Source organism: Triturus cristatus, chromosome 10, assembly GCF_964204655.1.
Source record: "Triturus cristatus chromosome 10, aTriCri1.1, whole genome shotgun sequence".
NCBI lineage: Eukaryota > Metazoa > Chordata > Amphibia > Caudata > Salamandridae > Triturus > Triturus cristatus.
In genome coordinates this window covers 897,234,529-897,256,488 of record NC_140593.1, presented here as the reverse complement: position 1 = coordinate 897,256,488, position 21,960 = coordinate 897,234,529, and the positions used below count along the sequence as shown (strand labels likewise).

Genomic DNA, 21,960 nt, shown 5'->3' with positions numbered 1-21,960 from the left:
AAGGTCTAACCTTAGTTTATTACCACAGTACAGTTAATTGATATAAGAGAATATGTTTTTACTGTCTCACAGATTACATGTAATTGCTTTCTCAGAGAAATAATTCTCCTAGTAGTCACAAGGTCTTCTCAATGTGATGTTACCACACTGGACAAGGCGGCCGTCCGTGGGAGTTGGCATTCTGTGGCGGCAACCATGCTTCTCGCTATCACCTTGAGCCTGCTGGGGGTCGAATGGAATAGCCAATAGGTCCCGCCTTTGGGACCTTTTAAGTGTTTAGCCATGCAACAGTTGATGATGTTGCACCAAGGATATTGTGCTGCATAACTAAATACTTATAAGGTACCAAAAGCGAGACCTATTGGCTATGCCAATGCTTGTTAGTAAAGACATTATGGAGCTGTGGAGTTCATAGTGACCAACTCCCAGAACATATATTCTTTATGGTTTTACTAAACTTACAATGTCTATAAATGGACTTAGCAAACACAAGGAGATGATGGACGGAGAACTGACATTTTTTCAGACACTCACCCCTAGTCACAGATCTGGGTTGAATCCATCATCGTTCTTTAGCTCACTTTGACACCCCAGTTCAGAGACAGCTATATGCAAATCAGTCTTGACCCTGTGCCTCATGGAAGCAGTCCAGCACGAACTGCCAAGCCAGGAAACAAGCATCCTGGGACCGGTTTCAGGCTAACAGCCCTCATTAGCCAGGCTAGCATGAATCCAGTGGCAAAGTGAGCAAGGGACCCACATCTGGGCATACCCTGCCAACTTAGGGCGAACAAAGCAAACACAAGAAGATGATGGACGGAGAGCTGAAACTTTTCAGACACTCACCCCCAGTCACAGATCTGGGTTAAATCCATCATCATTCTTTAGCTTACTTCGCCACCCCAGTTCAGACATTATCTCCTTGTGTTCGCTATGAATGGACTTAGACATTGTAGGGTTACAGGGCTCATGACTCTGTACCCTCTCCTTAGGACTAATGCACCCTGCTAGAGGGGTGACTTACCTAGGCCTTAGACAGTGGATTGCAGGCATGGCACACAGAGGTCGACTTTTCACCTTTCTCTGCACCAGAACACGCAGTCTGCTGTGGCAGAGTATGTGGGATAAGGTGCAGGGCCTCTAAGGGTGGCACAATAGGTTCTGCAGCCCTCAGACATTCCTTGGTCACAATGCCCTTGGGACCCTTGGTACCTTTTACAAGTGGCTTGCCTGTGACCATTGATCTGCAGAGGTGGGTCCGCAAACAGGTTTAGACCAGGAACTCCTGGAGGACCAACCGGGCAAAGTGCCCATCACGAAGGACCTGACTGACAAGTTAAATACATTTGCCAACGCCTTATCTGGTATAGATAGTTTCTAGCTGCAGATTCCTTACTTTTGAATTTCCCAAGCGTCAGACTGGATCCTGAAGATATTTCTTCCAGCAATACCCCTGTGCGCTGGTAGGTCACGTCAGTCAGCTCCGCATGATGCTGTAGGCTTCATGCGCGTCGGAAGTGGCGTCACCAATATAGGCACCACTTCAGTGCGCTGTCATCAGTTATTTTCTTTTCCATGCCAGTCAAGTGCTGATCCTTGAAGAGAGCAACCGTCTGTCACATTTTGATACGATTTTATAACTTTTTGTCGACCCCTTTTTTGTTATGTAGGATGTATTCTAGCAAGACTTCGGGGTTCAAGCCGTGTAGAACCTGTCATTGCACCATGTTGGTGCAATGCCCGCTAAGACCGTAACTTGCTCCCCCCCCCCCTTGCAGTGGCTAAAGGGCGACGTCGCACATTGGAAGGCACTTCCGCTCTCCATGCTGGGTAGAGCAGCACTGTTCAAAATGATGTCCCTGCCACGTTTTCTGTATGCGTTGCAGAACTTCGGGGACCTGGTCCCAGAGAGGTATTTCAAAGAAATAGAGGATCTCCAAAGGGAATTGCTCTGGGATGGTAGACCTCGTATTTCCCTGCAGCAATTAGTTTTGAGCTGGTACGATGGGGGAATAGGTCTCCCTGATGTCGAAAAATATTATTGGGCGGCCCACTTAGCGGCTATCAATCATTGTACCTACCGCCGCGGGGATGACCCGGGATACAGAATGGATTAATGGCTACTGCCAGGAGGGAACTACAACTTGGTTCTATATTCCAAACCCAAGAAGTTTCCCCTCACGGGACCAACCAAGCATTCTGTGCTGGTATGGCATGCAGTGAATAGAAGCCTGAGGTGGGATCAAAAACGTAAGCTGCCTTCTCCTTTGTGGAACTCGGAACAGTTAGGCACACTACGTACCTCGAAGGGATTTGACAAAATGGGACCTGATTGGGATCTCAAAGATCGGGGACCCATGGAAGAAGGGCGGGGTGGTCACATTTGATATTCTGAAACAGGAGTTTTCGCTAGCTAACTCAGAGTATTTCCGATACCTACAGGTGCATCATGCGCTTATGACCGGTCTATCGAAGGGCGCCTCTTCCCCGGACTCCTCAAAGTTGAAAGACAGGTTGCTAGACGTATATATGGCAACAAAAGTAATATCTCTGACCTACAAAAAATTGATTAATAATACTCCTGATCCCCTTAGACTGGTCAGGGAGCGTTGGGTGGGGGATGGGCTCGAGCTAGATGACGAGGAATAGCAGGAGGCAGTGGCCTCCCCACGCGAGCTCGCAATCTCCTCCAGACTCCGCCTGGTTCAGCTTAAGATCCTTCATAGAGTATATGTATCTGGATCCCGGCTAGTCAAAATGGGTAGGATTGACGAAGGGATGTGCAAGAGGAACTGTGGCCAGGAAGGTACCTTCATACATGTATCATGGGAATGTGTGCAAATCAAGAAGTACTGGTCCGAGGAGGAGCCTAGCGCGCAACCAAGATGGCCGCGTAGGTGCGAGGCTCCCGAGGACCTCCGCAACCTCCTACGTTTATTCTGTCTTCATCCTGCATCGGTTGAGGGGACTGTGTCGGTGAGCCTGAGCCGAGGTGGTACCCGTTTCCCGTTTTCGAATCGGACCTCGGGTGCCGGAGTGAGCACCGATTGAAGTTTGCGGCCTACTTCTCTCCTGACCCCGGATTCACGTTTGGGGGCGACCCGGTGGCAAAGTGAACAACAACTGCGGGCTGGGCCTGGCGAGTCGCGTACCCCGCACTTTCACTTTCGCGCCCCCTTGCTGTCTTTGCAAGTGGGATCGCGGCGCTCTTTGTGTTGGGGTGGCCTCGCTGGGAGACCCTGCCTGCCTGCCTGCTGTGGCCCGCTCCGCCATCCTGGGGTGGCCCCCCGGAGCTCGTGGCCTTGATTGCTTGTTTTTTACTGCGTGGCTGGTGAGGGTGTGAGACCCGCGATGATGGCCACGAAACAAGATGGAGATCGGTTGAAGGCCAAGTCGACCCGGCGTGGCGCCGCACATCAGGCCAACATCATGGACCGCTACACCCTCCCGAAGGGATCTCCCGGTGGCCCGCACAAGTCCTCTGAGTGCCCCCCGGATGCCCCGGATTTGCCCACAGATCTGACTCTGCAAGACGTCATGGGCGCCATTGCTGAGATGAAGGCCTCGGTGGGCCAGCGGTTTGACACTTTAGCGCATAAAATCGACGCTTTCCTCGTTGATGTCAACCTGGTGAGAGCTGATCTCTCGAAGACTAACGACCGGGTCGATTCTTTGGCCCACACCGCGTCGGGCCTCACGACTGAGGTGGCGGCCCTTCAAACTGAGGTACACCGGCTTCGTCAGGCGAGTGCGCTCATGGATCGGCGCCTGGAGGATTCCGAGAGCCGGGCCCGGAGGAATAATATCCGCATCATCGGAGTACCTGAGGGATGGGAGGAGTCGGCGGCGGATCTTTTTGTGGAGGACCTGATCACTACCCATCTCCAGCCTCGGGGACTGAGTAAATTTTTTGCCGTGGAGAGGGCTCATAGAGTTCCCGGGGGAAGGCCGAAGGTCGGAGCCCCTCCGCGGCCTCTTATTGCCCGTATTTTTAATTTTCGGGACAGGGATGCGATTCTGCAAGCCTCCAGACTGCAAGGGCCGATTAAGCTGGAGAACATGGAGGTGAACTTTTATCCTGACTTCCCAAGCGGTCCAGAAGCAGAGACTGAGCTTCTTGGGCGTCAAGCGGCGGCTTCGGGACATGAACTTAAAATACGCCATGCTCTTCCCGGCCAGGCTGCGGGTGGAGGTGGATGGTCACACTCACTTTTTTGACCGTCCTGAAACGGCCGGGGACTGGCTGGACACTTTGTCTGGGGGTCGGGATTGGGATGGCGGGGGGGGGGCTGCGGGAGGAGAAGTCCCACTGGACCGGGACTGAGGTGCTGATACTGGGACTCACTCTGGACGAAGATGCTGCCGCTTTCGGCCAAGCTTAGGGTCTCTCGTTTTTTGTACTCGTTCTCCCTCCTTTGTAGGTGGTGCGGGGTCTCGAAGGGGTACTCTTTCCTCCTCTAGGGGGTTTACCTAGTTTCAACTATATAGGGGCGACAGGCACACTGCAAGTTGGGGGGGCTGTTTGGGCTCATGCAGGGGTGCAGGGAGGGGGGAGTTTTGTTGGGGCGGTTGGGTTGGGGTGGGGTGTTGTTCATTTGTACCACAAGGCAAAAGTATCGTCGTGCTATTCCCAAAGTGCTCTCGGGGGGACGAGTGATTGCTTTCGTATATGATGGGGGGTAGGGGACTGAGTCTTTTGTCCTGGAACGTTAATGGACTGGGGGACAGGATAAAACGAGGTGTGGTCCTGCAGTTCCTGAAACGAATTTCACCTGACATAGTTTTTCTGCAGGAGACGCACCTGATTGGCAACTCCTTTCGTGCTATGAACCGACGGGGCTACCGCCTCCTGGCCCATTCGGGCTTCACGTCTGGTTCAAGGGGTGTGGGCATCATGGCCAAGACCTCGCTCCCGTTGGAAGTTGATGAGGTGCTCCATGATGACAGGGGACGTTACACGGTTCTGGTGGGTAGAATGGAGGGCAGAGTGATTATTTTTGTTTCTGTCTATGTCCCGCCAGGGTTGCAGACGACCACCTTTGCGGATCTGGGGCGCCTCCTCCTTGGCCTTCCGGAGGGGATTCTGGTGGTTGGGGGGGATTTTAACGCTGTGGTTTCCGGAACTGAGGACCGTCACCCCCCTTAGGGATCTCCCCCGTGCCCAAGCGTGGTTGTCTGGCCTCTTGGATACCTTGGGGCTGGTGGATTGTTGGCGTTTGAAACATCCTACGCAGAAACAGTACACCTTTCATTCCGGGGCCCATGGCAGTCTCTCAAGGCTAGACTATGTCCTGGTGCCGGCGGCGCATGCGGGGAGGTTCGGGGGGAGGTGCGCCATTTGGCGCGGGGTATTTCAGACCACTCCCCGCTCTTATTGCACTTCGATATTCTCCCGAGGGGAGAGGGTAGGGTGGTCCCGATTAATCCCTGGTACCTGCGTGACCCCACCATTCGCGCTGAGTTGGTTAAGTCCCTTAAGCGATACTTTGACGATAATGTGGGGTCGGTGTCATCGGCGGTCTCGCTATGGGAGGCATTTAAGACGGTGATTCGGGGGGATGCCCTGTCCCTTATTTCCCATTCCCGGAGGCGCGAGTGGGAGGAGGTGACCCGTGTTGAAACTGAAATAACTGAGTTGGAGGGCGACCTCGAATATGGGGTGACGGATGACAAATTACATGTTCTCCGACTCAAGCAGGCGGCCTATAAGGCCCTCGTCACGGAGGCGGCCAGGGGCCTCAGTAGAGAGCAACAGGGGAGACTGTATGATGTGGGTGATAAGGCTGGGAAATTGATTGCGTGGCTGGATAAAAAGGAGAGAGCGAGTCGAGTTGTCCCGTCGATTGAGAAACTGGATGGTGTGTGTGTCACTGAACCGGAAGAAATTGTCGATTGCTTTGCAGAATATTTCCGTGGGGTGTATTCCCCGGTGTCCTCCCGCTCGGAAGAGGATTCCCATGCCCTGCTTAGGGATATCGCGCTGCCTTCCCTTTCGGCGGAGGACAGAGTGTTGTTGGACGCCGCCCCCACCTCTGAGGAAATTGCCCACGCCATACGCTCGGTCGCTTCCGGCAAGGCCATGGGTCCTAATGGTCTTCCCGTCGAATTGTACAAGCTGCGACCGGATACGCTGGCGCCGCATCTCCGTGCGATGTTCCTCACGGCCCGTTCGGCGGGTTCCCTCCCGCTAGACCAGCGTCTGGCTACTATCGTGGTTATTCACAAGGAGGGGAGGCCGCGGGACCGGGTCACGTCCTACCGGCCTATTTCGCTGCTGAATGCGGAGCCCAAAATTCTCGCCAAGGTGTTGGCTAATCGGCTGGTTGGCGTGGTGTGCGATTTGATTCACCAGGATCAGTCCGGCTTTATCCCTCATCGCAACACTGCGCTTAACCTGCGGCGCTTGCATGGGGTGCTCGCGCGTGTCCCGTTTATACGGGAACCGGCCATTTTGGCATCCCTGGACGCCACTATGGCGTTTGACACACTTGAGTGGCCATATATTTGGGCGACACTGGCAAAGTTTGGGTTTGGCCCGGGATTCATCGGTTGGGTGAAATTGTTGTACTCTGGACCGCTGGCGCAGGTGGTTGTGAACGGTAGAGTGTCGGCTCCGTTTGAGCTGGGCAGGGGCACGCGGCAGGGCTGCCCATTATCACCACTCCTCTTCGCGCTTGCCTTGGAGCCCCTGGCGGAGTGGCTGCGGTGGCATCCTTCTATTCGTGGTCTCCGATGGACCCCCGAGTATGAGGACCGCGTATCTCTTTACGCTGATGATATTCTTCTGTACCTGGCTTCCCCACGTAAATCACTGATAGTACTGGTTGATGTATTGCACTCATTTGGCCTCAACTCCGGCCTGGTCATCAACTGGGCTAAATCGTGTGTGTATGTCCTCTCTGGGGAGGATCCTATCCTTCCGCGGGGTTGTCCTATCCAGATCGCCCCGCGGGGATTTAGGTACCTGGGTGTCTTCATTACCCTGGACGCGGAGGCCCGATATAAACAGAACTTGCTTCCCCCCCTCCAGCGCCTGAAGGAGGACGTCGCGCGTTGGAGGCGCTTGCCGCTCGGCCGGGCGGCATTGTTTAAGATGATGTCGCTGCCACGTTTCCTGTACGCTTTGCAGAATACAATGGACGTTGTCCCGGCGCGCTACTTTCGCGAGGTGGAGAGTTTGCAGCGCCGACTGGGAGGGTAGGCCGCGTATCGCCCTGGCGAAGCTGACGCTCCCGTGGTACGACGGGGGGGGTTGCCCTCCCAGATATCAAGCGATATTACTGGGCCTCCCAGCTGGCTGCGATCAATCACGGCCTTTACGGGCCCGCCCTAAACCCGGCCTTTGAGATGGATAAAATGTTACTGCCGGGTGGTGACTATAATCGGGCGCTTTATTCTAGCTCGCATGACGCGCGGCTGACGGGCCCCAAGAGCGTCATGGTACGGGTGTGGCACACGGCTAACGTGGCGATGGGGTGGAAGGATCGCTTGACCCGGGCGACGCCACTATACGCATCTGAGCGGCTGGGCTCCCTGTGGACCTCGAAGGGCTTTGAGAAGTGGGACATGATAGGCATCAGCAGGGTGGGCGATCTCTGGACGAGGGGGCGATTCAAAACGTTCGATGTGCTGCAGACAGAATTCCAGCTGCAGGACAGGGAGCACTTTCGATATATGCAGATCCGTCATGCGTTGTGCTCCGTATTTCCGGACGTTGCCTCCATCCCGGAGTACTCCCCTCTGGAGGATAGAGTGCTAGATGGGCATGTCCCGGACGGCACGATTTCATTAATTTACAAAAAGCTCATCAATGACCGTTCGGGACTGCTGACCGGCCTTCGTGAGGCGTGGGGGGCTGATGGATTGGAGCTGGATGACGAGGACTGGGTGTCTGCGGTGGCCTCCCTAAAAATGGTGGCCATACCGGCCCGCCTTCGCTTCGTCCAGCTCAAGATACTCCATAGGGTCTATGTTACGGGGCCGAGGCTGATGCGTATGGGCTATGCTGTGGACGGGTTGTGTAAGCGTGGGTGTGGTTCTTTGGGGACCTTTCTCCATATTTTGTGGGAATGCCCGGAGGTGGTGCGATTCTAGCGTGGTGTGCATGAGGTTTTGCAGGTAGTTACGCATGTGCCGCTGTTGCCTGAGGCGAGGAGATGTCTTTTGAATGTATGGGAGCCAACCGACTACTCAGTGCCGCAGACGTGGTGGGCGACTCTGGGATATATGGTGGCCAAACGTGACATTGCGCAACTGTGGGGTTCCCAGAGGTCGCCGACTGTCTCGGCGTGGAAGGACAACATGGATTGGTGTATGTTTCGGGAAAAGGTGGTGTATGTTGCGAGAGGTAAGCCTGGGACATGGGTGAAAGTATGGGGCCCCTGGAACGCCTACCGTGGGGGAATCTGTACCCCGCCGCTACTGCCTGATCCGTCACCGGCCCCGTCTCCTTAGCCTGTTTGTCTTCCCGGTTCTGGGCAATGAGTCTACTTAGTCCCCGTCCTGACCTATTCCCCCCCTCGATATTCCTATGGATCGGTGGGGTCCCCCCCCTAGGGGAGCACATGCTGTTGTTTCCGACTGTGGGTTGCCTTGTGGACTTGTTTTTTGTTGTTATTTATATAAAAATGAAACCGTCGTGTGGGGTCCGGATGGTGTGGCTGCCAACGCCTCTTTCAACTCCTGTGAATTCCCTTCTGCCGCAGCGTGCGTTCTACTGTCTGTATTATATGCTCCTTCTGTTTGCTAGCGGCCGGCCTGACGGTTGTAGGCCCATCTTTGTATATTTTTTGGATTCTGTAATAAACGGTTTCACAAAAAAAAAAAAAAAGAAGTACTGGTCCGGAATTCATAGCTATATCAGAGAGGTCCTTGAGCATAATGTTAGACCTGAAGCAAAAAGGTGTCCGTTGACTGTATGGGAACCCACAGATCTGAACAGTAAAGACAAAATCTGGTTCACGCTGGGCCTAATGGTGGCAAAACCCAGCTGTGGAGGGCGGGGGCACCACCAAAAGTCGAGGCCTGGAAAGCCGACATGGATTGGTGCATGGCAAGAGAAAAAACTATGTTGCTCGGGATGCCATAAAAAATGGTCTGCTATATGGAATAAGTGGAATGCCTACCGCAGTAATATCTGTACTCCACCTATTGTTCCCCCACATAAGGAGTCTGCTTCACTATGAACACTGTTATTTGTCACTTACCATCGGTATCATCCAATGTCACTGATTGTGTATGTATAATTGATTTTGACTTTATCCCTCACTTTCTGTAACCTGAAACGTTACTTCTTTCTGGTTTAATAAAAAGGACTATTAGAAAAAACCACCAAGAATGCCGGGTATGGCTGAAATATACCCCTTAACAGTGTCCAGAGCAAAGTCTTGCCAGAAAAGAGAAAGTAAACAACAGAACTTCAGACAAAAGTGCAGAAAAGGGATCAACCTGATTGGATGCACACCAAGTAACAGATTTGTTCCAGCAGCAGGTGTATAGTGTCTTGGTTGGGGGATGTCTGGCTGCTGGAATGTCAGGATGCCAGGATAACATCACAAACTTGAGGAGGAAGGTGAAAACTACTGCTACTCAATCTGCGCTCAATGCAGGATGGCGGAGCGTGCACGTGTTTGGGTACAGGATACTGCCCTGCGGCTGCGACAGTTGATCCTTTCAAAGGACCGATGCTCATGCTCAGTAATACGTGATACCATACTCCCCGTGCCAAATCCGCAGCCACAAGAATGATTTGGGCACAGTCGTTCTTCAGCTTCCTGAGAACTCTAGCCAGGAGTGGTATCGGCGGAAAGGCATACAGGAGGTCTTAGTTCCACTTGAGACGAACAGTGTCTCCAAGCGTGAGTCTCCTTCAACACTCCAGCATGCAGATGTCCTGACATTGCGTATTCCCAGCGGTGATACACAGATATAACCAAAGCTTTCCCCACTGCTGAAAGAGACCTAGCACCACCTCCAGATGGATACACCATTTGTGATCGATTAGGCATTGATGGCTGAGTTCAAAGAGCCTGCTAGAAGTTGGGCTACCAGGGAAATGCCCTGATGTTCCAGCCATGTCCAGGAACACAGGGCTTCTTGACAGAGGGTTCACGACCCAACTTTGCCCTATTTGTTGTAATAGCACAAGGCCGTGGTGTGATCCATGTACACCTAAACTAGCCTTCCCTTGATAGAAGTAAGAAAGGCTCTCAATGCCAGTCGGATCGCTGTCCACTCCAGCAAGCTGATGCGGAGTTGACACTCTTCTGTAGACCAGAGTCCTCGAATGTACACCTGCCCAAGATTTCTACCCCAGCCCAGGAGAGACGCATCTGTCACTGTCCTGTAGATCCTACTAATCCGTAGGATCTGCGCATTGTTTGGACAACATAAACTAATGTCTTGGTGTTGACCAGCTAGCTCACTGTGCCACTGGAAGCCTCCCTAACTTACCAAGGAGCGAACAGTTTCTGGCAACCACTGAATACGAGAAACCCAGATTTCTCAGGAATTGTGAAAACAGTACTGAACCTTTCGCTCAGTCACTCGTGCTCACTTGTTCTCAGAGAAATATACAGAGAATACACAGTGGGACATTTTTAATAATATTTATTGAACTAACGTTATTCTGGCATTACATACAAGTGCTGCAATTATCAGGAGACAGAAGCAAATAAAGGAGATTACAAGCACCGAAAGAGTAAACTGTAGATACATTTCTACCATGGTGCTGAAGCAATGGATATATGAAGGCGTGTGTGCAAAAGGACACAGCTGAAACATTATTTTCTAGGACAATGTAAGGAATAAGCTGCCTTGCTACATGGGCTTAACTCGGGAATATAACATCACTAGTCAGCTCTGGTTGGGGAAGAGAGAACTGGGTCCGCCATTGAACCACTCGCTGTTCGTCAGCCACCACTGCAGGTCTTTTACAGTTACCTCTGATATCAGGACCAGACCTGAGAGATTCCCTTGCTGCTGCACCCACTGGGACATCAGGTCCCACTGCAAAGCCTGCATATTCCAACGTGCATGTGTTCGAAGAAGGATGAAAGAGGCTATTAGGTCGAGCAGCCTCAGTCAGTCTCACCAAAATCCAGGATAGTGGCTGAAACATCGGAACCAAAGCCTGAACATCTGGAATCGGATGAACATCCTGGAATCACAGTTCCAGAGTATAAGCCAGAAACTGTATTGTATCTAGAACAGTTGTGATGGTAGGGAGCATCTGAGAGGGAGTCAGGTGAGACGTTGTCAAGTTTATAGTGAGCTCCATCAAATGCAGGAGGTATGCCGTAGTCTAGAGGTGGGAGACATCTACCTAGGGAAAGCCATTCTTTAACAGCCAGTCGTCGAGGTAGGGGATGACTAGAACACCTGACCTCTGCAACTGTGCTGCAACTACCGCAATCACCTTGGTGAGCACCTGAGGAGTAATGGTAAGGCCAAAAGGAAGCAGAAACGTGCTGATAATGCTTGTGACCCACCTTGAACCGCAGATACTGCCTACGGGCAGGCAGTACGGGAACATGAAGACGGAGCCCTTAAGTCCACACAACCATCCAGTCACCAGGGTCTAGGGCAGACAGCACCTGAGCTAACATTAGCATCTTGAACTTCTCCTTCTGGAGGAAGAAATTGAGAGGGCAATGATCTAAAATAGGGCGGAGGCATCTGTCCTTCTTGGGAACCAGACGGTAACAGGAACAGCAACCACAATCTACTCTGATGCCGGCACTCTCTCAATGGCCCGACTGGGTTGACCTCTGACTGGTTGTCTCAAAGGCTTGTGGGAACCCGGTCCACGGCCACAAAAAGACTTCTGAGTCTGTTGGCCTAGTAAGTCGGTCGTATACAGTTTGCAGCAAATGGTGAACTTCGCTGTGTCTCTGCCACCTTCAATAGCCTATGATAGTATGGTTCTGGCCTTCTCCGAGACCATGGGCAGCACTTGCGTAACTGAATCCCAAACCGTGTGTGTGTATGGGCCCAAGAGGCATGCGGTGTTCACCAACCACAGTGCTAGGGTAGCAGAAGAGAACAGGTGGAAGCCTGGACAACCAGGCTCTACGGGGTGAGGTGCTGGGTGAGGAAAGCTGGGTCTCCAGTAGAGGGAAATAGCAGGGGGCAATTGCCCTGTGCACAGGCGCCCTTGTGCAGGACTTGGCTCAGGCCCCGAGCAGTACATCAGTTAGGACTTCATTAAAAGGGAGGAGCGGTTCTGAGAGTGAGACTCAAGGATGAAACACCTCTGTCAAGACATTGTCTTGACTGCAACCCAGGTTCAGGACCTCAGCTGCCCTTCTCACTACTATAGCCAAGGAGACCCCTCCCTCTGTAGCCACACTAAGAGTAGAGACCAGGTCGTTGTCTGGTGAGGTGTCCAGACCAATGGTATCTGCCAGCTCCTCATTCCAGTTATCATCGGCCTCCTAAAGGGGGTTGTAGACATAAGTATCCTCAGATCCTCCTCAATCACACTCCTCTACAGGACCATTGAAAAAGGGAAGCCCTGGCTCTGATTTGGAAGTCGGTATGATGACTGGGTCGGTGGCACTGGGGATGTCGCTGGAACGGGTTCTGGGGAAGGCCCATTCCAGATCCAGTACCGGATTCAGGGGGCCCGAATGACGACTAGGGAAGACCAGCTGGGAGAAATCCAGTGGGGGCAGCCACCGAACCAATGGGGCATGAAGGCGCTCCAGAGGGGTCGGCTGGCCCAAAAATGAGGTGGATGGCCTAATAGAACTCACATAGTTGGGCGGGGGTCTTTCCTGGAAATTAGAAGACACGGAGTGAACCCAGAGGAAGGTTCCGCATAGTGGCAGGGCCTAGAGTGATTTTGTTCCCGTGCCTCAACCTAACATTTGGACTGGCCCAGAAAGGCTAGGAGCTTCGATTTCTTGTGGGACTTACCCAATAACTTTGAGTGCGATGACAAGCGCCTGCTGGAACTACTTTGTTAACAGACCTGGGACCTTCGTCACAACCAGGACCTGGAGCGTCGTGAAGTCATCTAGCATCGAGGGACTAGGAGCTTCAAGGAGCACTCCCTCAATGCACTAGAGTTTATGGCGCCGGATTCTTCAGAAGTCTTGGACTCTGGGTCCAGTTCCAAGCAACAAAGGGAAACCAGATAAAGGTCTCTCACAGATATCTGTCTGTGACAGGAACCACAGGGCTTAAACATCACCAGTTTCTTAGGGGACATCCCAGACACACAGAGACAAGTCTCAACAAAAGGGTAAAAAGAAAGACATACAAAAATGACTGAAGGTAGCTCTCTCCGGATCTGCACTGACTGGTGTGGAAAGAAAATAACCAATATCGGCACGCTGTGGTGGAGCCTCTAGACGGCACTGCGCACATCACTTCAAGGACAGATGACTCAGAGTGGTGGGGAACTACGCAACTTAGAGCCGCGCAGAGGTACTGAACAAAAGTTTCCAGATCCAGCCTGGCACCTGTGGATTATTCTAAGGAAAAAAATATGTGGTTAGAAATCTCTATCAGGTTGTAATCGTATCAGAAGCTAACTGTAGGCATATAGATGTATATGCAAGGCTTGACTTCGGAAGATGTAGAAAATAGCAGATGAGGTCCTGGGCAAAAGGCTTTGAAGTGTCTAGGAGCTTGGTGATGCAGTGGTGGAGAAATTTCTACCACTTAGTGGCTTAACAGGACCTTGTAGTGGGCCTGCATGCTTCTCGTAGAATGGTCATACATTCCTGCAGAAGGTTTTAACACCCAAATTCTAAGACCTCAGGTGTCATATCGTTTGGCTGACCTGCCTAGGGTTCGGCTGTCTCATCTGGCCTTGGCTCTGGGTGAGAAGAACCTGCCAGATCGGTAACTTCTTGGGGAGGCTCATGGACATCTCCAGAAGCATAGTTGTCTGGTCAAGTGAGAGCCACCAAGATTAAAGTCAGAGATGCTAAATCCATTTTTCACCTCATGTAAGAGAAAAGTGAGAGATGCGGAAAGCGTAGGCGAAGACCCCTGACCAAATCATCTACAGTGCTTTGCCCATGGACCGCAGGTTTGGGTATCTGGGGGCGAAGTTTGGGCATTTTCAGGGGTGACCAACATGTCTACTTGTGGGGTACCCTAGCTCATGAAATACCTTTGTAGGACTTACAGGTGAGGTTCCCACTCATGAACTTGTTGATGTGTCCTGCTGACCATGTTAGCAAAGTTATTTTCCACCACAGAAAGGTATTCCACCAGACTTGTATGTCAGAGGCTCACACAATGCAAAATCCACTGTGCTAAAGTAGAGAGCTGGGGAGATTGTACCTCCTTCTTCCCGTAGGTAGTACTTGGCAGTGGTGTTGTCTGTCCTCAGGAAGACTATCTTCTCTTGAATGAGCTGGAAGAAGGTTTTAAGGGCTAGTTGCATGGCAAGCAATTCCAGGAAATTGATGTGGCAGCCCTTGTACTGAGGGGGCTGCATTCCCTGAACAGTCATATTGTTGATGTTTCCCCCCCCCCCAAGCCTGCGAGAAAGGCATCCGTGGTGACAGTCACTTGCAGAATGTTGCTGTGCCACCAATGCAGATAGTGGTGAGTGCTGGCCTTTACCGAAGCTAAGTCTTCCCAGTGACCCTGTACAGCATTCTTTATTGATCGCAGAAGGCTTTCCCTGTGACTGTGTTAAGCAGGGACCCTACGAAAGCTTGAATCTGTTGAGGTTTGAAGGGTGATTTTGTGGCGTTTATGATGCATCCCAGACTGTGAAGTAGGGAGCTAGCAACCTAAGTGTGGGCGAGGCATTGTTGCTTGACACTTCTCTTGATCAGCCAATCATTGCGATAGGGAAGATGCGAGTGCCCCACAGTTACAGCTGGGTGGCCATCACTGGTAAGCACTTGGTGAAAACCCCTGGATCCGTAATGACCCAGAAAAGACAGTACTCTAAATTGGTGATGATGTCCAGTGACTACAAATCGAAGGTACTCGCAGTGTGGAGAGTGGATGGGTTTATGAAATGAGGTGTCCTTGAGGTCGAGCGCCGTTATGTAAATCGCCTTGTCAGGGGAAAGGGATGACATCCTATTAGGTAGTCATATGGAAATGTCGCAACAAGATGCATTTATTCAGAGGCGTGCAATCTGAGATGGGCCTGAGGGAACCGTCCTTTTTGGAAATTAGAAAGTACGAGGAGTTAACTCTCCTCTCCTGTTGGTGTGGAGTGACTCGTTGATTTGCACCTTTCTAGTGGAGCTCTTGAACCTCTTTTTCGAGAAGGCGAAGATGAAATCTGCTGGCCGTGTCTGCAGGCTGGCACGTTGGGGTTCTGAAGTTCTTTGCAGTAACAGTGGCAAACTACAGCTCACTGGTCTGAAGTGATTTCCTTCCAGCAAGAAAATAAATATGTAGTCTTCCCCGACAGTTGACGTGTGATATGGAAAGGTGAGGGGGCGCATGTCTCTGCTTTGAGGTGGAAGCTCTTTTTACTGAAACAATTACCTCTTGTTGCACTATAAGCACCACTGTCCAATGCCTGCTGCTCTTACATAAGACTGTGGCTGGTCTGGGAGGTGGATTTACCTTCCCCTTGCGCTGTTGCTTCTGAGAAGAACCTCTGAATGAGGAGGTCTGATGGTCACCCATTGATTTCACAATCTCCATGTTCTTTTTATTAATCTTTTCAAGCCTCTTGCTAACCTTGGAGTCAAAGAGATGCTCTCTGAGGAACGGGAGGTTGAGGAGATGCTCCTGGACCTCTAGTTTGAGCCCAGAGATGAGGAGATAGGTGTGTTGTCTGAGTAGGGTACTAGCATGAATGCATGTAGAGGCTGCGTCTACACAGCATTGAAAGAGCAGAAAATGCTGCCATTGGAGATGGCCCTTGCTTCGGACACTATTTCTTACCCAATCTTACTGCTTAAAGATGGTCAACACATTTTTAAACACAGCAGTCATGCTGAAACTTGAAAATGACAATACACTGAGTAAAACAGCATTGCAAGACCTCCACCTGCTGCCATGATTGATTAATTTGTGTATTGCAATCAAGTGCCTACCAAGATAAGATGATGACATATTACTTTTTTTTTACTACTTTTATTCTTTTAATTTACCATTGATATGCTTGTGGAGCTTGTGCACCTGTTTTATTGTGGATAGTTAAGTGGGTGAATGCAATAATGAGTTATTGGGCAGAATAATTTACCATTTTGTCTGAGGGACACAGTGCACGTATGATGACATATTCAGTACCTAAACTCATCAGTTACTTAAGAGGAAATTTCAGCTATAAAGACGTTTATAAGCAACATTATGGCATAGCCCATGATTATAGGGGTTGGTGTTGTGATATTGAGTACTTTCTCATCAATGCCCTTATTGAGTATACTGCACAGGGGCACCATGATGTTGATGGTTTCTTTATGTCCAACAACAAAACTTACAAATTACAAATCTCTGAGGGACCTTGAGAGTAAGGCATACATAGGAGTAAGGCATACATAGTTCAGGATCAATGTGAAACTCAGTGAGGCAAAGAAGCAATAAGGAAGTTAGTTTCCTGTTAGAGATTCCCTCCAGATCCAATATCTTTCATGGAACCAATAAACTGGGAGCTACCGTTCCCAGTTCCATTAGGCCATTTTCCTGGATCCTGATAATGGTCTAAAGTAAACTTCTCAGTAGCGTGAATGTATAAATGATTCATGGATGAAGTAATTAATGTTATTTAACTGCACCAATGTTCTTCCAACCCCAAAACTATGGTGTTCTAAATGTCTGGTCAGGTCTGTAAAATGCCTTGGAAAAGTGGAAAACACAACTGATCTGGTATGTTGTGTGTTTTGTGCATAGCCCATTGTAGTTTTCCCTATGTTAGCCTAACTGTGCCTGTTGTAGGCCTAATTTTCCTTTGCACACATTACTACATAAACAAGTTTTGCTTTTGTGCCACAATTTATTTTCACAGGGAACCTGTATATGTTTTCGCTTTCTGTTATTTTCCTAAGATTTAGTCTGAACACCAAAGACAAAGTCAAATAACAGTGTCCCTTGTTATTCTGTCTGGCCAGGCACTAGCACCTAGAAATAACACATGAATGCAGCTGAGGTTTATGTGTAGACATATCCCATCAAATAGATAAGCACATGAGTATAAAACTCACATGGAACGAGAGTTCTGAAGCACTAACACTGAGTCTGCTGAGATATAGAAAATCCAACTGTGAATGCAGTTACGGGGCCGGCCAGTAATCAAAGAAATCTTTGATGTTTAATCATTTAGCTTCATTAGCAAGGCAGGGGGGTTTAGGTTACTCTGTCCTATAAAAGGACAGGACTTTTCATGATATATGGATTATTGACCATGCTAACAGTATTTTTAGTATGCATTTGTTCTCTAATTGTGGCACATATACTGCTTTTCAGAGCACCATAGTTTAAATAAATATTCTCAACTGCCTTTGTGTCTCCTGGTTATCTTATTGTGGACAGGTATGGATGAGAGAGCGAAAGGGTGTGCCCTGTCACCCCGTTCCCTGAGAGGGTGGAGGGTGTTTTGTTCTGGGGTGCCAATTCACTGGTTTCTCTAGTAAGGTTCGGAGGGCAAGTGAAGCAATATAGCTAGACGGACTCAGACCCATAGATACTGAGGTGGTATGGTGACTCAGTCCCTACATACTGATGTTCTATGGTTCCAAGCATAGTTCTGTTTTAAGAGCAGACTCCCTGCAACAGTTGCAATACAAAAAGTGTGGATGAAGATACAATTCCTCAACCATCCTAAAAGCTCTTTACATAGCTCAGATTCTTGTCAAATGAATGGCATACCTGGCAATATGAGGTACTTGTTTCTGTGAGATGCCAACTGCTCCTCCAAAAGCTGTTGCATGCCTCGGATATCCTGCCAGCCAGGCAGGAAGCAAAGGATGCCACCTGCAGAACAACAAAGAGACCATTAAAAGAGGCTGAAAACTACCAAAAACAAGTAAAAGTTAGCAATTTGTGTCAGAATATATTTCTGCTAAGGGCAGTCTAATTTTACACCTGGTGCAGAGACAAGGCACAACAATATACAGTTTGTAAAGCTATTAAACTGGGAAATACAACCAAAACTGCAAGTGGAGAACAGGAAGAGGCCAAGAGGAATAGAAAGAAAATTGAAAAGGAAGAAAAGCTATTTTATGCTGAAGCTGTGAAAGGAAAGGAACCATGCAGTTGCCGACCTAAACCAAAAATGAGATATGTGGAGGACAAACCAACACTCACCTGGCTCCCCATGTTCATCAATATGCTTAAGGACAGCACTGATTAACTGAAGATCGGTGAGGCAGTCATCCTCTATCTGAGTAGAGAAAGAGACGAGAATCAATATCTGGGTAAAACAAGTCACTGTAACAATCAACACCATTTGCCATATGAACAGTGTTGCATGCCTTTTAGATACTGGCGAACAAGCGGTTTCGGAGAAGAGGTGATTTTCCATTATGTTCTGCTGTTCTTTGTCTAGCTAGCCCTATTAACAAGTATAGATTTCGCCTATCCGAGGTGTATTGGCTATGGCAATGTTTTTTTATTTTTGGTTATGTTGTATGTTATGGCTTATCATTGTTCGCCCGGTTATTGAATAGGATGATGGGGTATGGCTTGTCACTGCATAGTATGGTATGGCCTGTTACTGTATAATATATGTCATGTTATTGTACTATACGTTATGTACTAAAGGTTTGGTATGCATACAAGGAATGGCTGCATTAAAACTGTATGTATGCTTACGATTGGGTAAATAAAAACAATTAACTAATACGTCCATATTACCACGTGGTAGGAAACAGAAAAATTAATGTTACAGTGGCACAGCATTGGCATCTTGCATAAAGCATTATTCAGATAACCAGGCACTGCTAACATCTTCCAAAAAAGATTGGGCTGGTCCATTTTGTCCCACCGCATCCTTATGTATACATTGCAGGTCTGTTTTTTAAGTTTATATGTTTTGTTGAAAATGCAATTTGTGAACGCGCTTTAAAATTGCACGTATAAAAATCGGCACCGAGATATCTCGCACATTCTTGAACATCTACTCCTGACCTGTTTTTTCTCGGTACGGTGGTACTTCTAGTTTCCCCTCCTTCTTTCAGAAAACGCTGGTTTAACTCCAAACAGAAACCATGTAAACAACCAGCGACGTATTTCCAAAATCAGCTAAGAGTTGTTTACATACAGGAGCCGCGACTTGCGGGATTTGTAGTCCGTTTGAAACAGCAGTGGCCCAACGAGCTCCTCCCTTAAGTTTAAAACACCCTGCCTGACACAGCTCGCACCAATGTTCTTTTATGCCCCAGCACACTGTGGCTTGAAATAGGAGCAGCGAAAATACACCTGCTCCTGCTAAAAGGAACAGAGGGAAGAAAGAGAGTTGTACAGCACACGCAGCTGAGTTCCTGCAGTGCTTTGTTGCATGAGTGGCAGAGATAATAATGACAACCATCTGGAATCCTGAGGCCCAGGATCAGAGCTGAGGATGCAGCGATAAGTGTAAACAAGCTTTGGCAAAGACACTAGGTCTCGCCAATGCCAGAGCTATTGTCTGTGCCACTGTTTTAGCCATGTTCTACGCCAGCGTGGCTGCTGTTCAGCATGGCTAAAGGTTAGTGGCGTAGAGGAGAGTGGCGTCTTCAGTCAGAGTGGAATGGCAAAAAGTGAAGTAGTGTTGTGGTATAGAGTGTTGCGTTTGGAATGGGGTAGAGAAGAGTGGGCTGGTGCAGTGTATAGTAACATAGAATGCAGTGGCATAGAATTTAATGGCTTACATTGCAGCATCCTAGAATACAGTGGCGTAGATTAGAGAGGTGCATAGTAGAGTGCAGTGATGCAGAGTGCAATGGGGTAGTGTGGCAGGGAGTACCGTGGTGCAGAGTGCAGTTGTTTAGAGTGCAGTGGCATAGAGTGTAGTGGTTTAGTGGAGAGTGGAGAGGAGTAGAATGGAGTGGTGAGAGTGGCATAGAGTGCAGTGAGCAAGCAGATTGTTTCAGAGTAGACTGATGTAGCGTGGAGTGGTGCAGTAGAGTGCAGCAGCACAGAATTCAGTGGCGTACAATGCAGCGTCATAGAATGCAGTGGTATACATTTGCGTGGGCATAGTCTAGTGGTGTGGAGTGGTGCAGAGTAGATTGCCATAGTGCAGTGGTGTAAAGTATAGTGATGCAGAGTGGCAGAGAGTATAGTGGCGTAGAGTGGTGCAGAGTGGAGTAGCATAGAGTGAAGTAATGCACAGTTGAGTGCCAATGGGTGCATTGGCATAGAGTGCCCTAGTGCAGAGTAGAGTGGCATAGAGTTGTGTAGTGCATTGGCACAGAGTACACCGGAGAAAAGTAAAGTGCAGTGGCTGAGAGTGCAGTGGCATAGATTAGATTGTTTCAGAGTAGAGTGAGTGGCTTAGAATGGAGTGGTGCAGGGTAGAGTAGTGTACAGTGGATTGGGTTTAGAGTGGAATGGCCCAGAGTGAAGTTTTGCAGAATAGATAGGAGTGGCCTAGACTGGAGTGGTGTGGAGTGCAGTGGTGTAGAGTGGCATAGAGTACAGTAGTGCAGTGGAGTGGTGCAGAGTAGAGTGGTGCAGAGTAGAGTGGTGCAGAGTAGAGTGGTGCAGAGTAGAGTGGTGCAGAGTAGAGTGGTGCAGAGTAGAGTGGTGCAGAGTAGAGTGGTGCAGAGTAGAGTGGTGCAGAGTAGAGTGCAGTGCCGTGGAGTGGTGCAAAGTAGAGCAGAGTGGCGTGGCGTTAAGTATGCATGGTGCTGTAGCACATTACAGACAACACATTTTTCAATTGGAATGACCATTAAATTTGGACAGACCTACTGTTTTACTAAAAAAATTATACAGCTCACAAACCAAATGTGTGGAAATGGCATCACCTAGTGTATTGATTTGTTTTAATCAAAGTATGTTTCCATCACACTTCAGAATTAACTAAATGTGCTTCATATGTGAGAAAGTGCCTCTTTTTGCATGGTTAGCTTCCTACTTTTTTCCTGGTTTTGATGTGATTTCAATTGCAGGGCACAGGGTACCTTCAAACCAGGTCCCCTGTGCCAGTGCTTCTTCCTCAAAACATATACACAATTGGTATGTCTGCCCCTGTAAGTGCCACGTAAATGGTACCCTGGGTACCTACAGCCTGGGAGCTTAAGAGGGTCCCCTGGGGGCACCCCCCCCCTCACTGGGACCATGCCACTGCAACCTGCATGCCCAGACATGTTTCTGGACCCCTGGAACTCTCTGGGACCAGAAACAATGCACATCCTGGACAGAGGTGTCACACCTACTCACCCAAGATGGGCCTGAGCTCGAAAGGGAGCTTCAAAGGCCTGCCACCTTTGAAATGTGACCCGTAGACTCTGCTACTAATAGCAGATAAAAAAGAACGTAAAAACTAACAACAATGTCTCAACCGGTATCAATGAGAAAGGCAAATCTACATGCATGTACAAGACATTACAAGAAGGAACGAGGGAGACTCATAGTAAGTTTTTCAAAAGTGCTCATGGCATCATATATTTGAAATAACAATTTATACAAAACAGTTATTATCAACACAGTGGGCATAAATTGCAAGGGCAACCCAAAAAGGATTTGGTGCACTATTGTGCTCGTGACATATAAACAAAGTGACGGCGCAAGTGACAAGTGAGGGAGCAGCGAAAGGCGCAATGTGACAAGTTGATAAAAGATATGTACAAGAACATATGGTTCAACAAGAATTGTTATTTACAGTGATTGGTCTTAGTTTAGACATTTATGTGAACCATAGTTGAGTGTGCGCCGTAAGTTGCGCTGATAAATTGGTCGACGGCGTTTCGATCCTATTTATTCAGGATCATCTTCAGGACCGGGTTCCCAGTTTGGGGTGCTGCAGGAGGACGGAAGCATGCATCAAGGGGCAGTCAAGCTTGCCCGGTGACAGGACAATGTTCTAGTGGGGGTGAGGTGAAC

At 49.3% G+C, this 21,960-nt stretch overlaps 1 protein-coding gene across 2 annotated transcripts in view; it reads right to left on the bottom strand.

Annotated features, from left to right (window-relative positions):
* DHX30 (DExH-box helicase 30) overlaps nt 1-21,960 on the bottom strand; it is a 574,174-nt gene that overhangs the window by 318,582 nt on the left and 233,632 nt on the right. For both annotated transcript variants that reach the window (XM_085628644.1, XM_085628645.1), the window contains 2 exons: nt 18,238-18,313; nt 17,800-17,904 (listed from right to left, as the gene is read on the bottom strand). In XM_085628644.1, the coding sequence (XP_085484770.1) occupies nt 17,800-17,904; nt 18,238-18,313 (181 nt within the window). The remainder of the gene's footprint in view (nt 1-17,799; nt 17,905-18,237; nt 18,314-21,960) is intronic.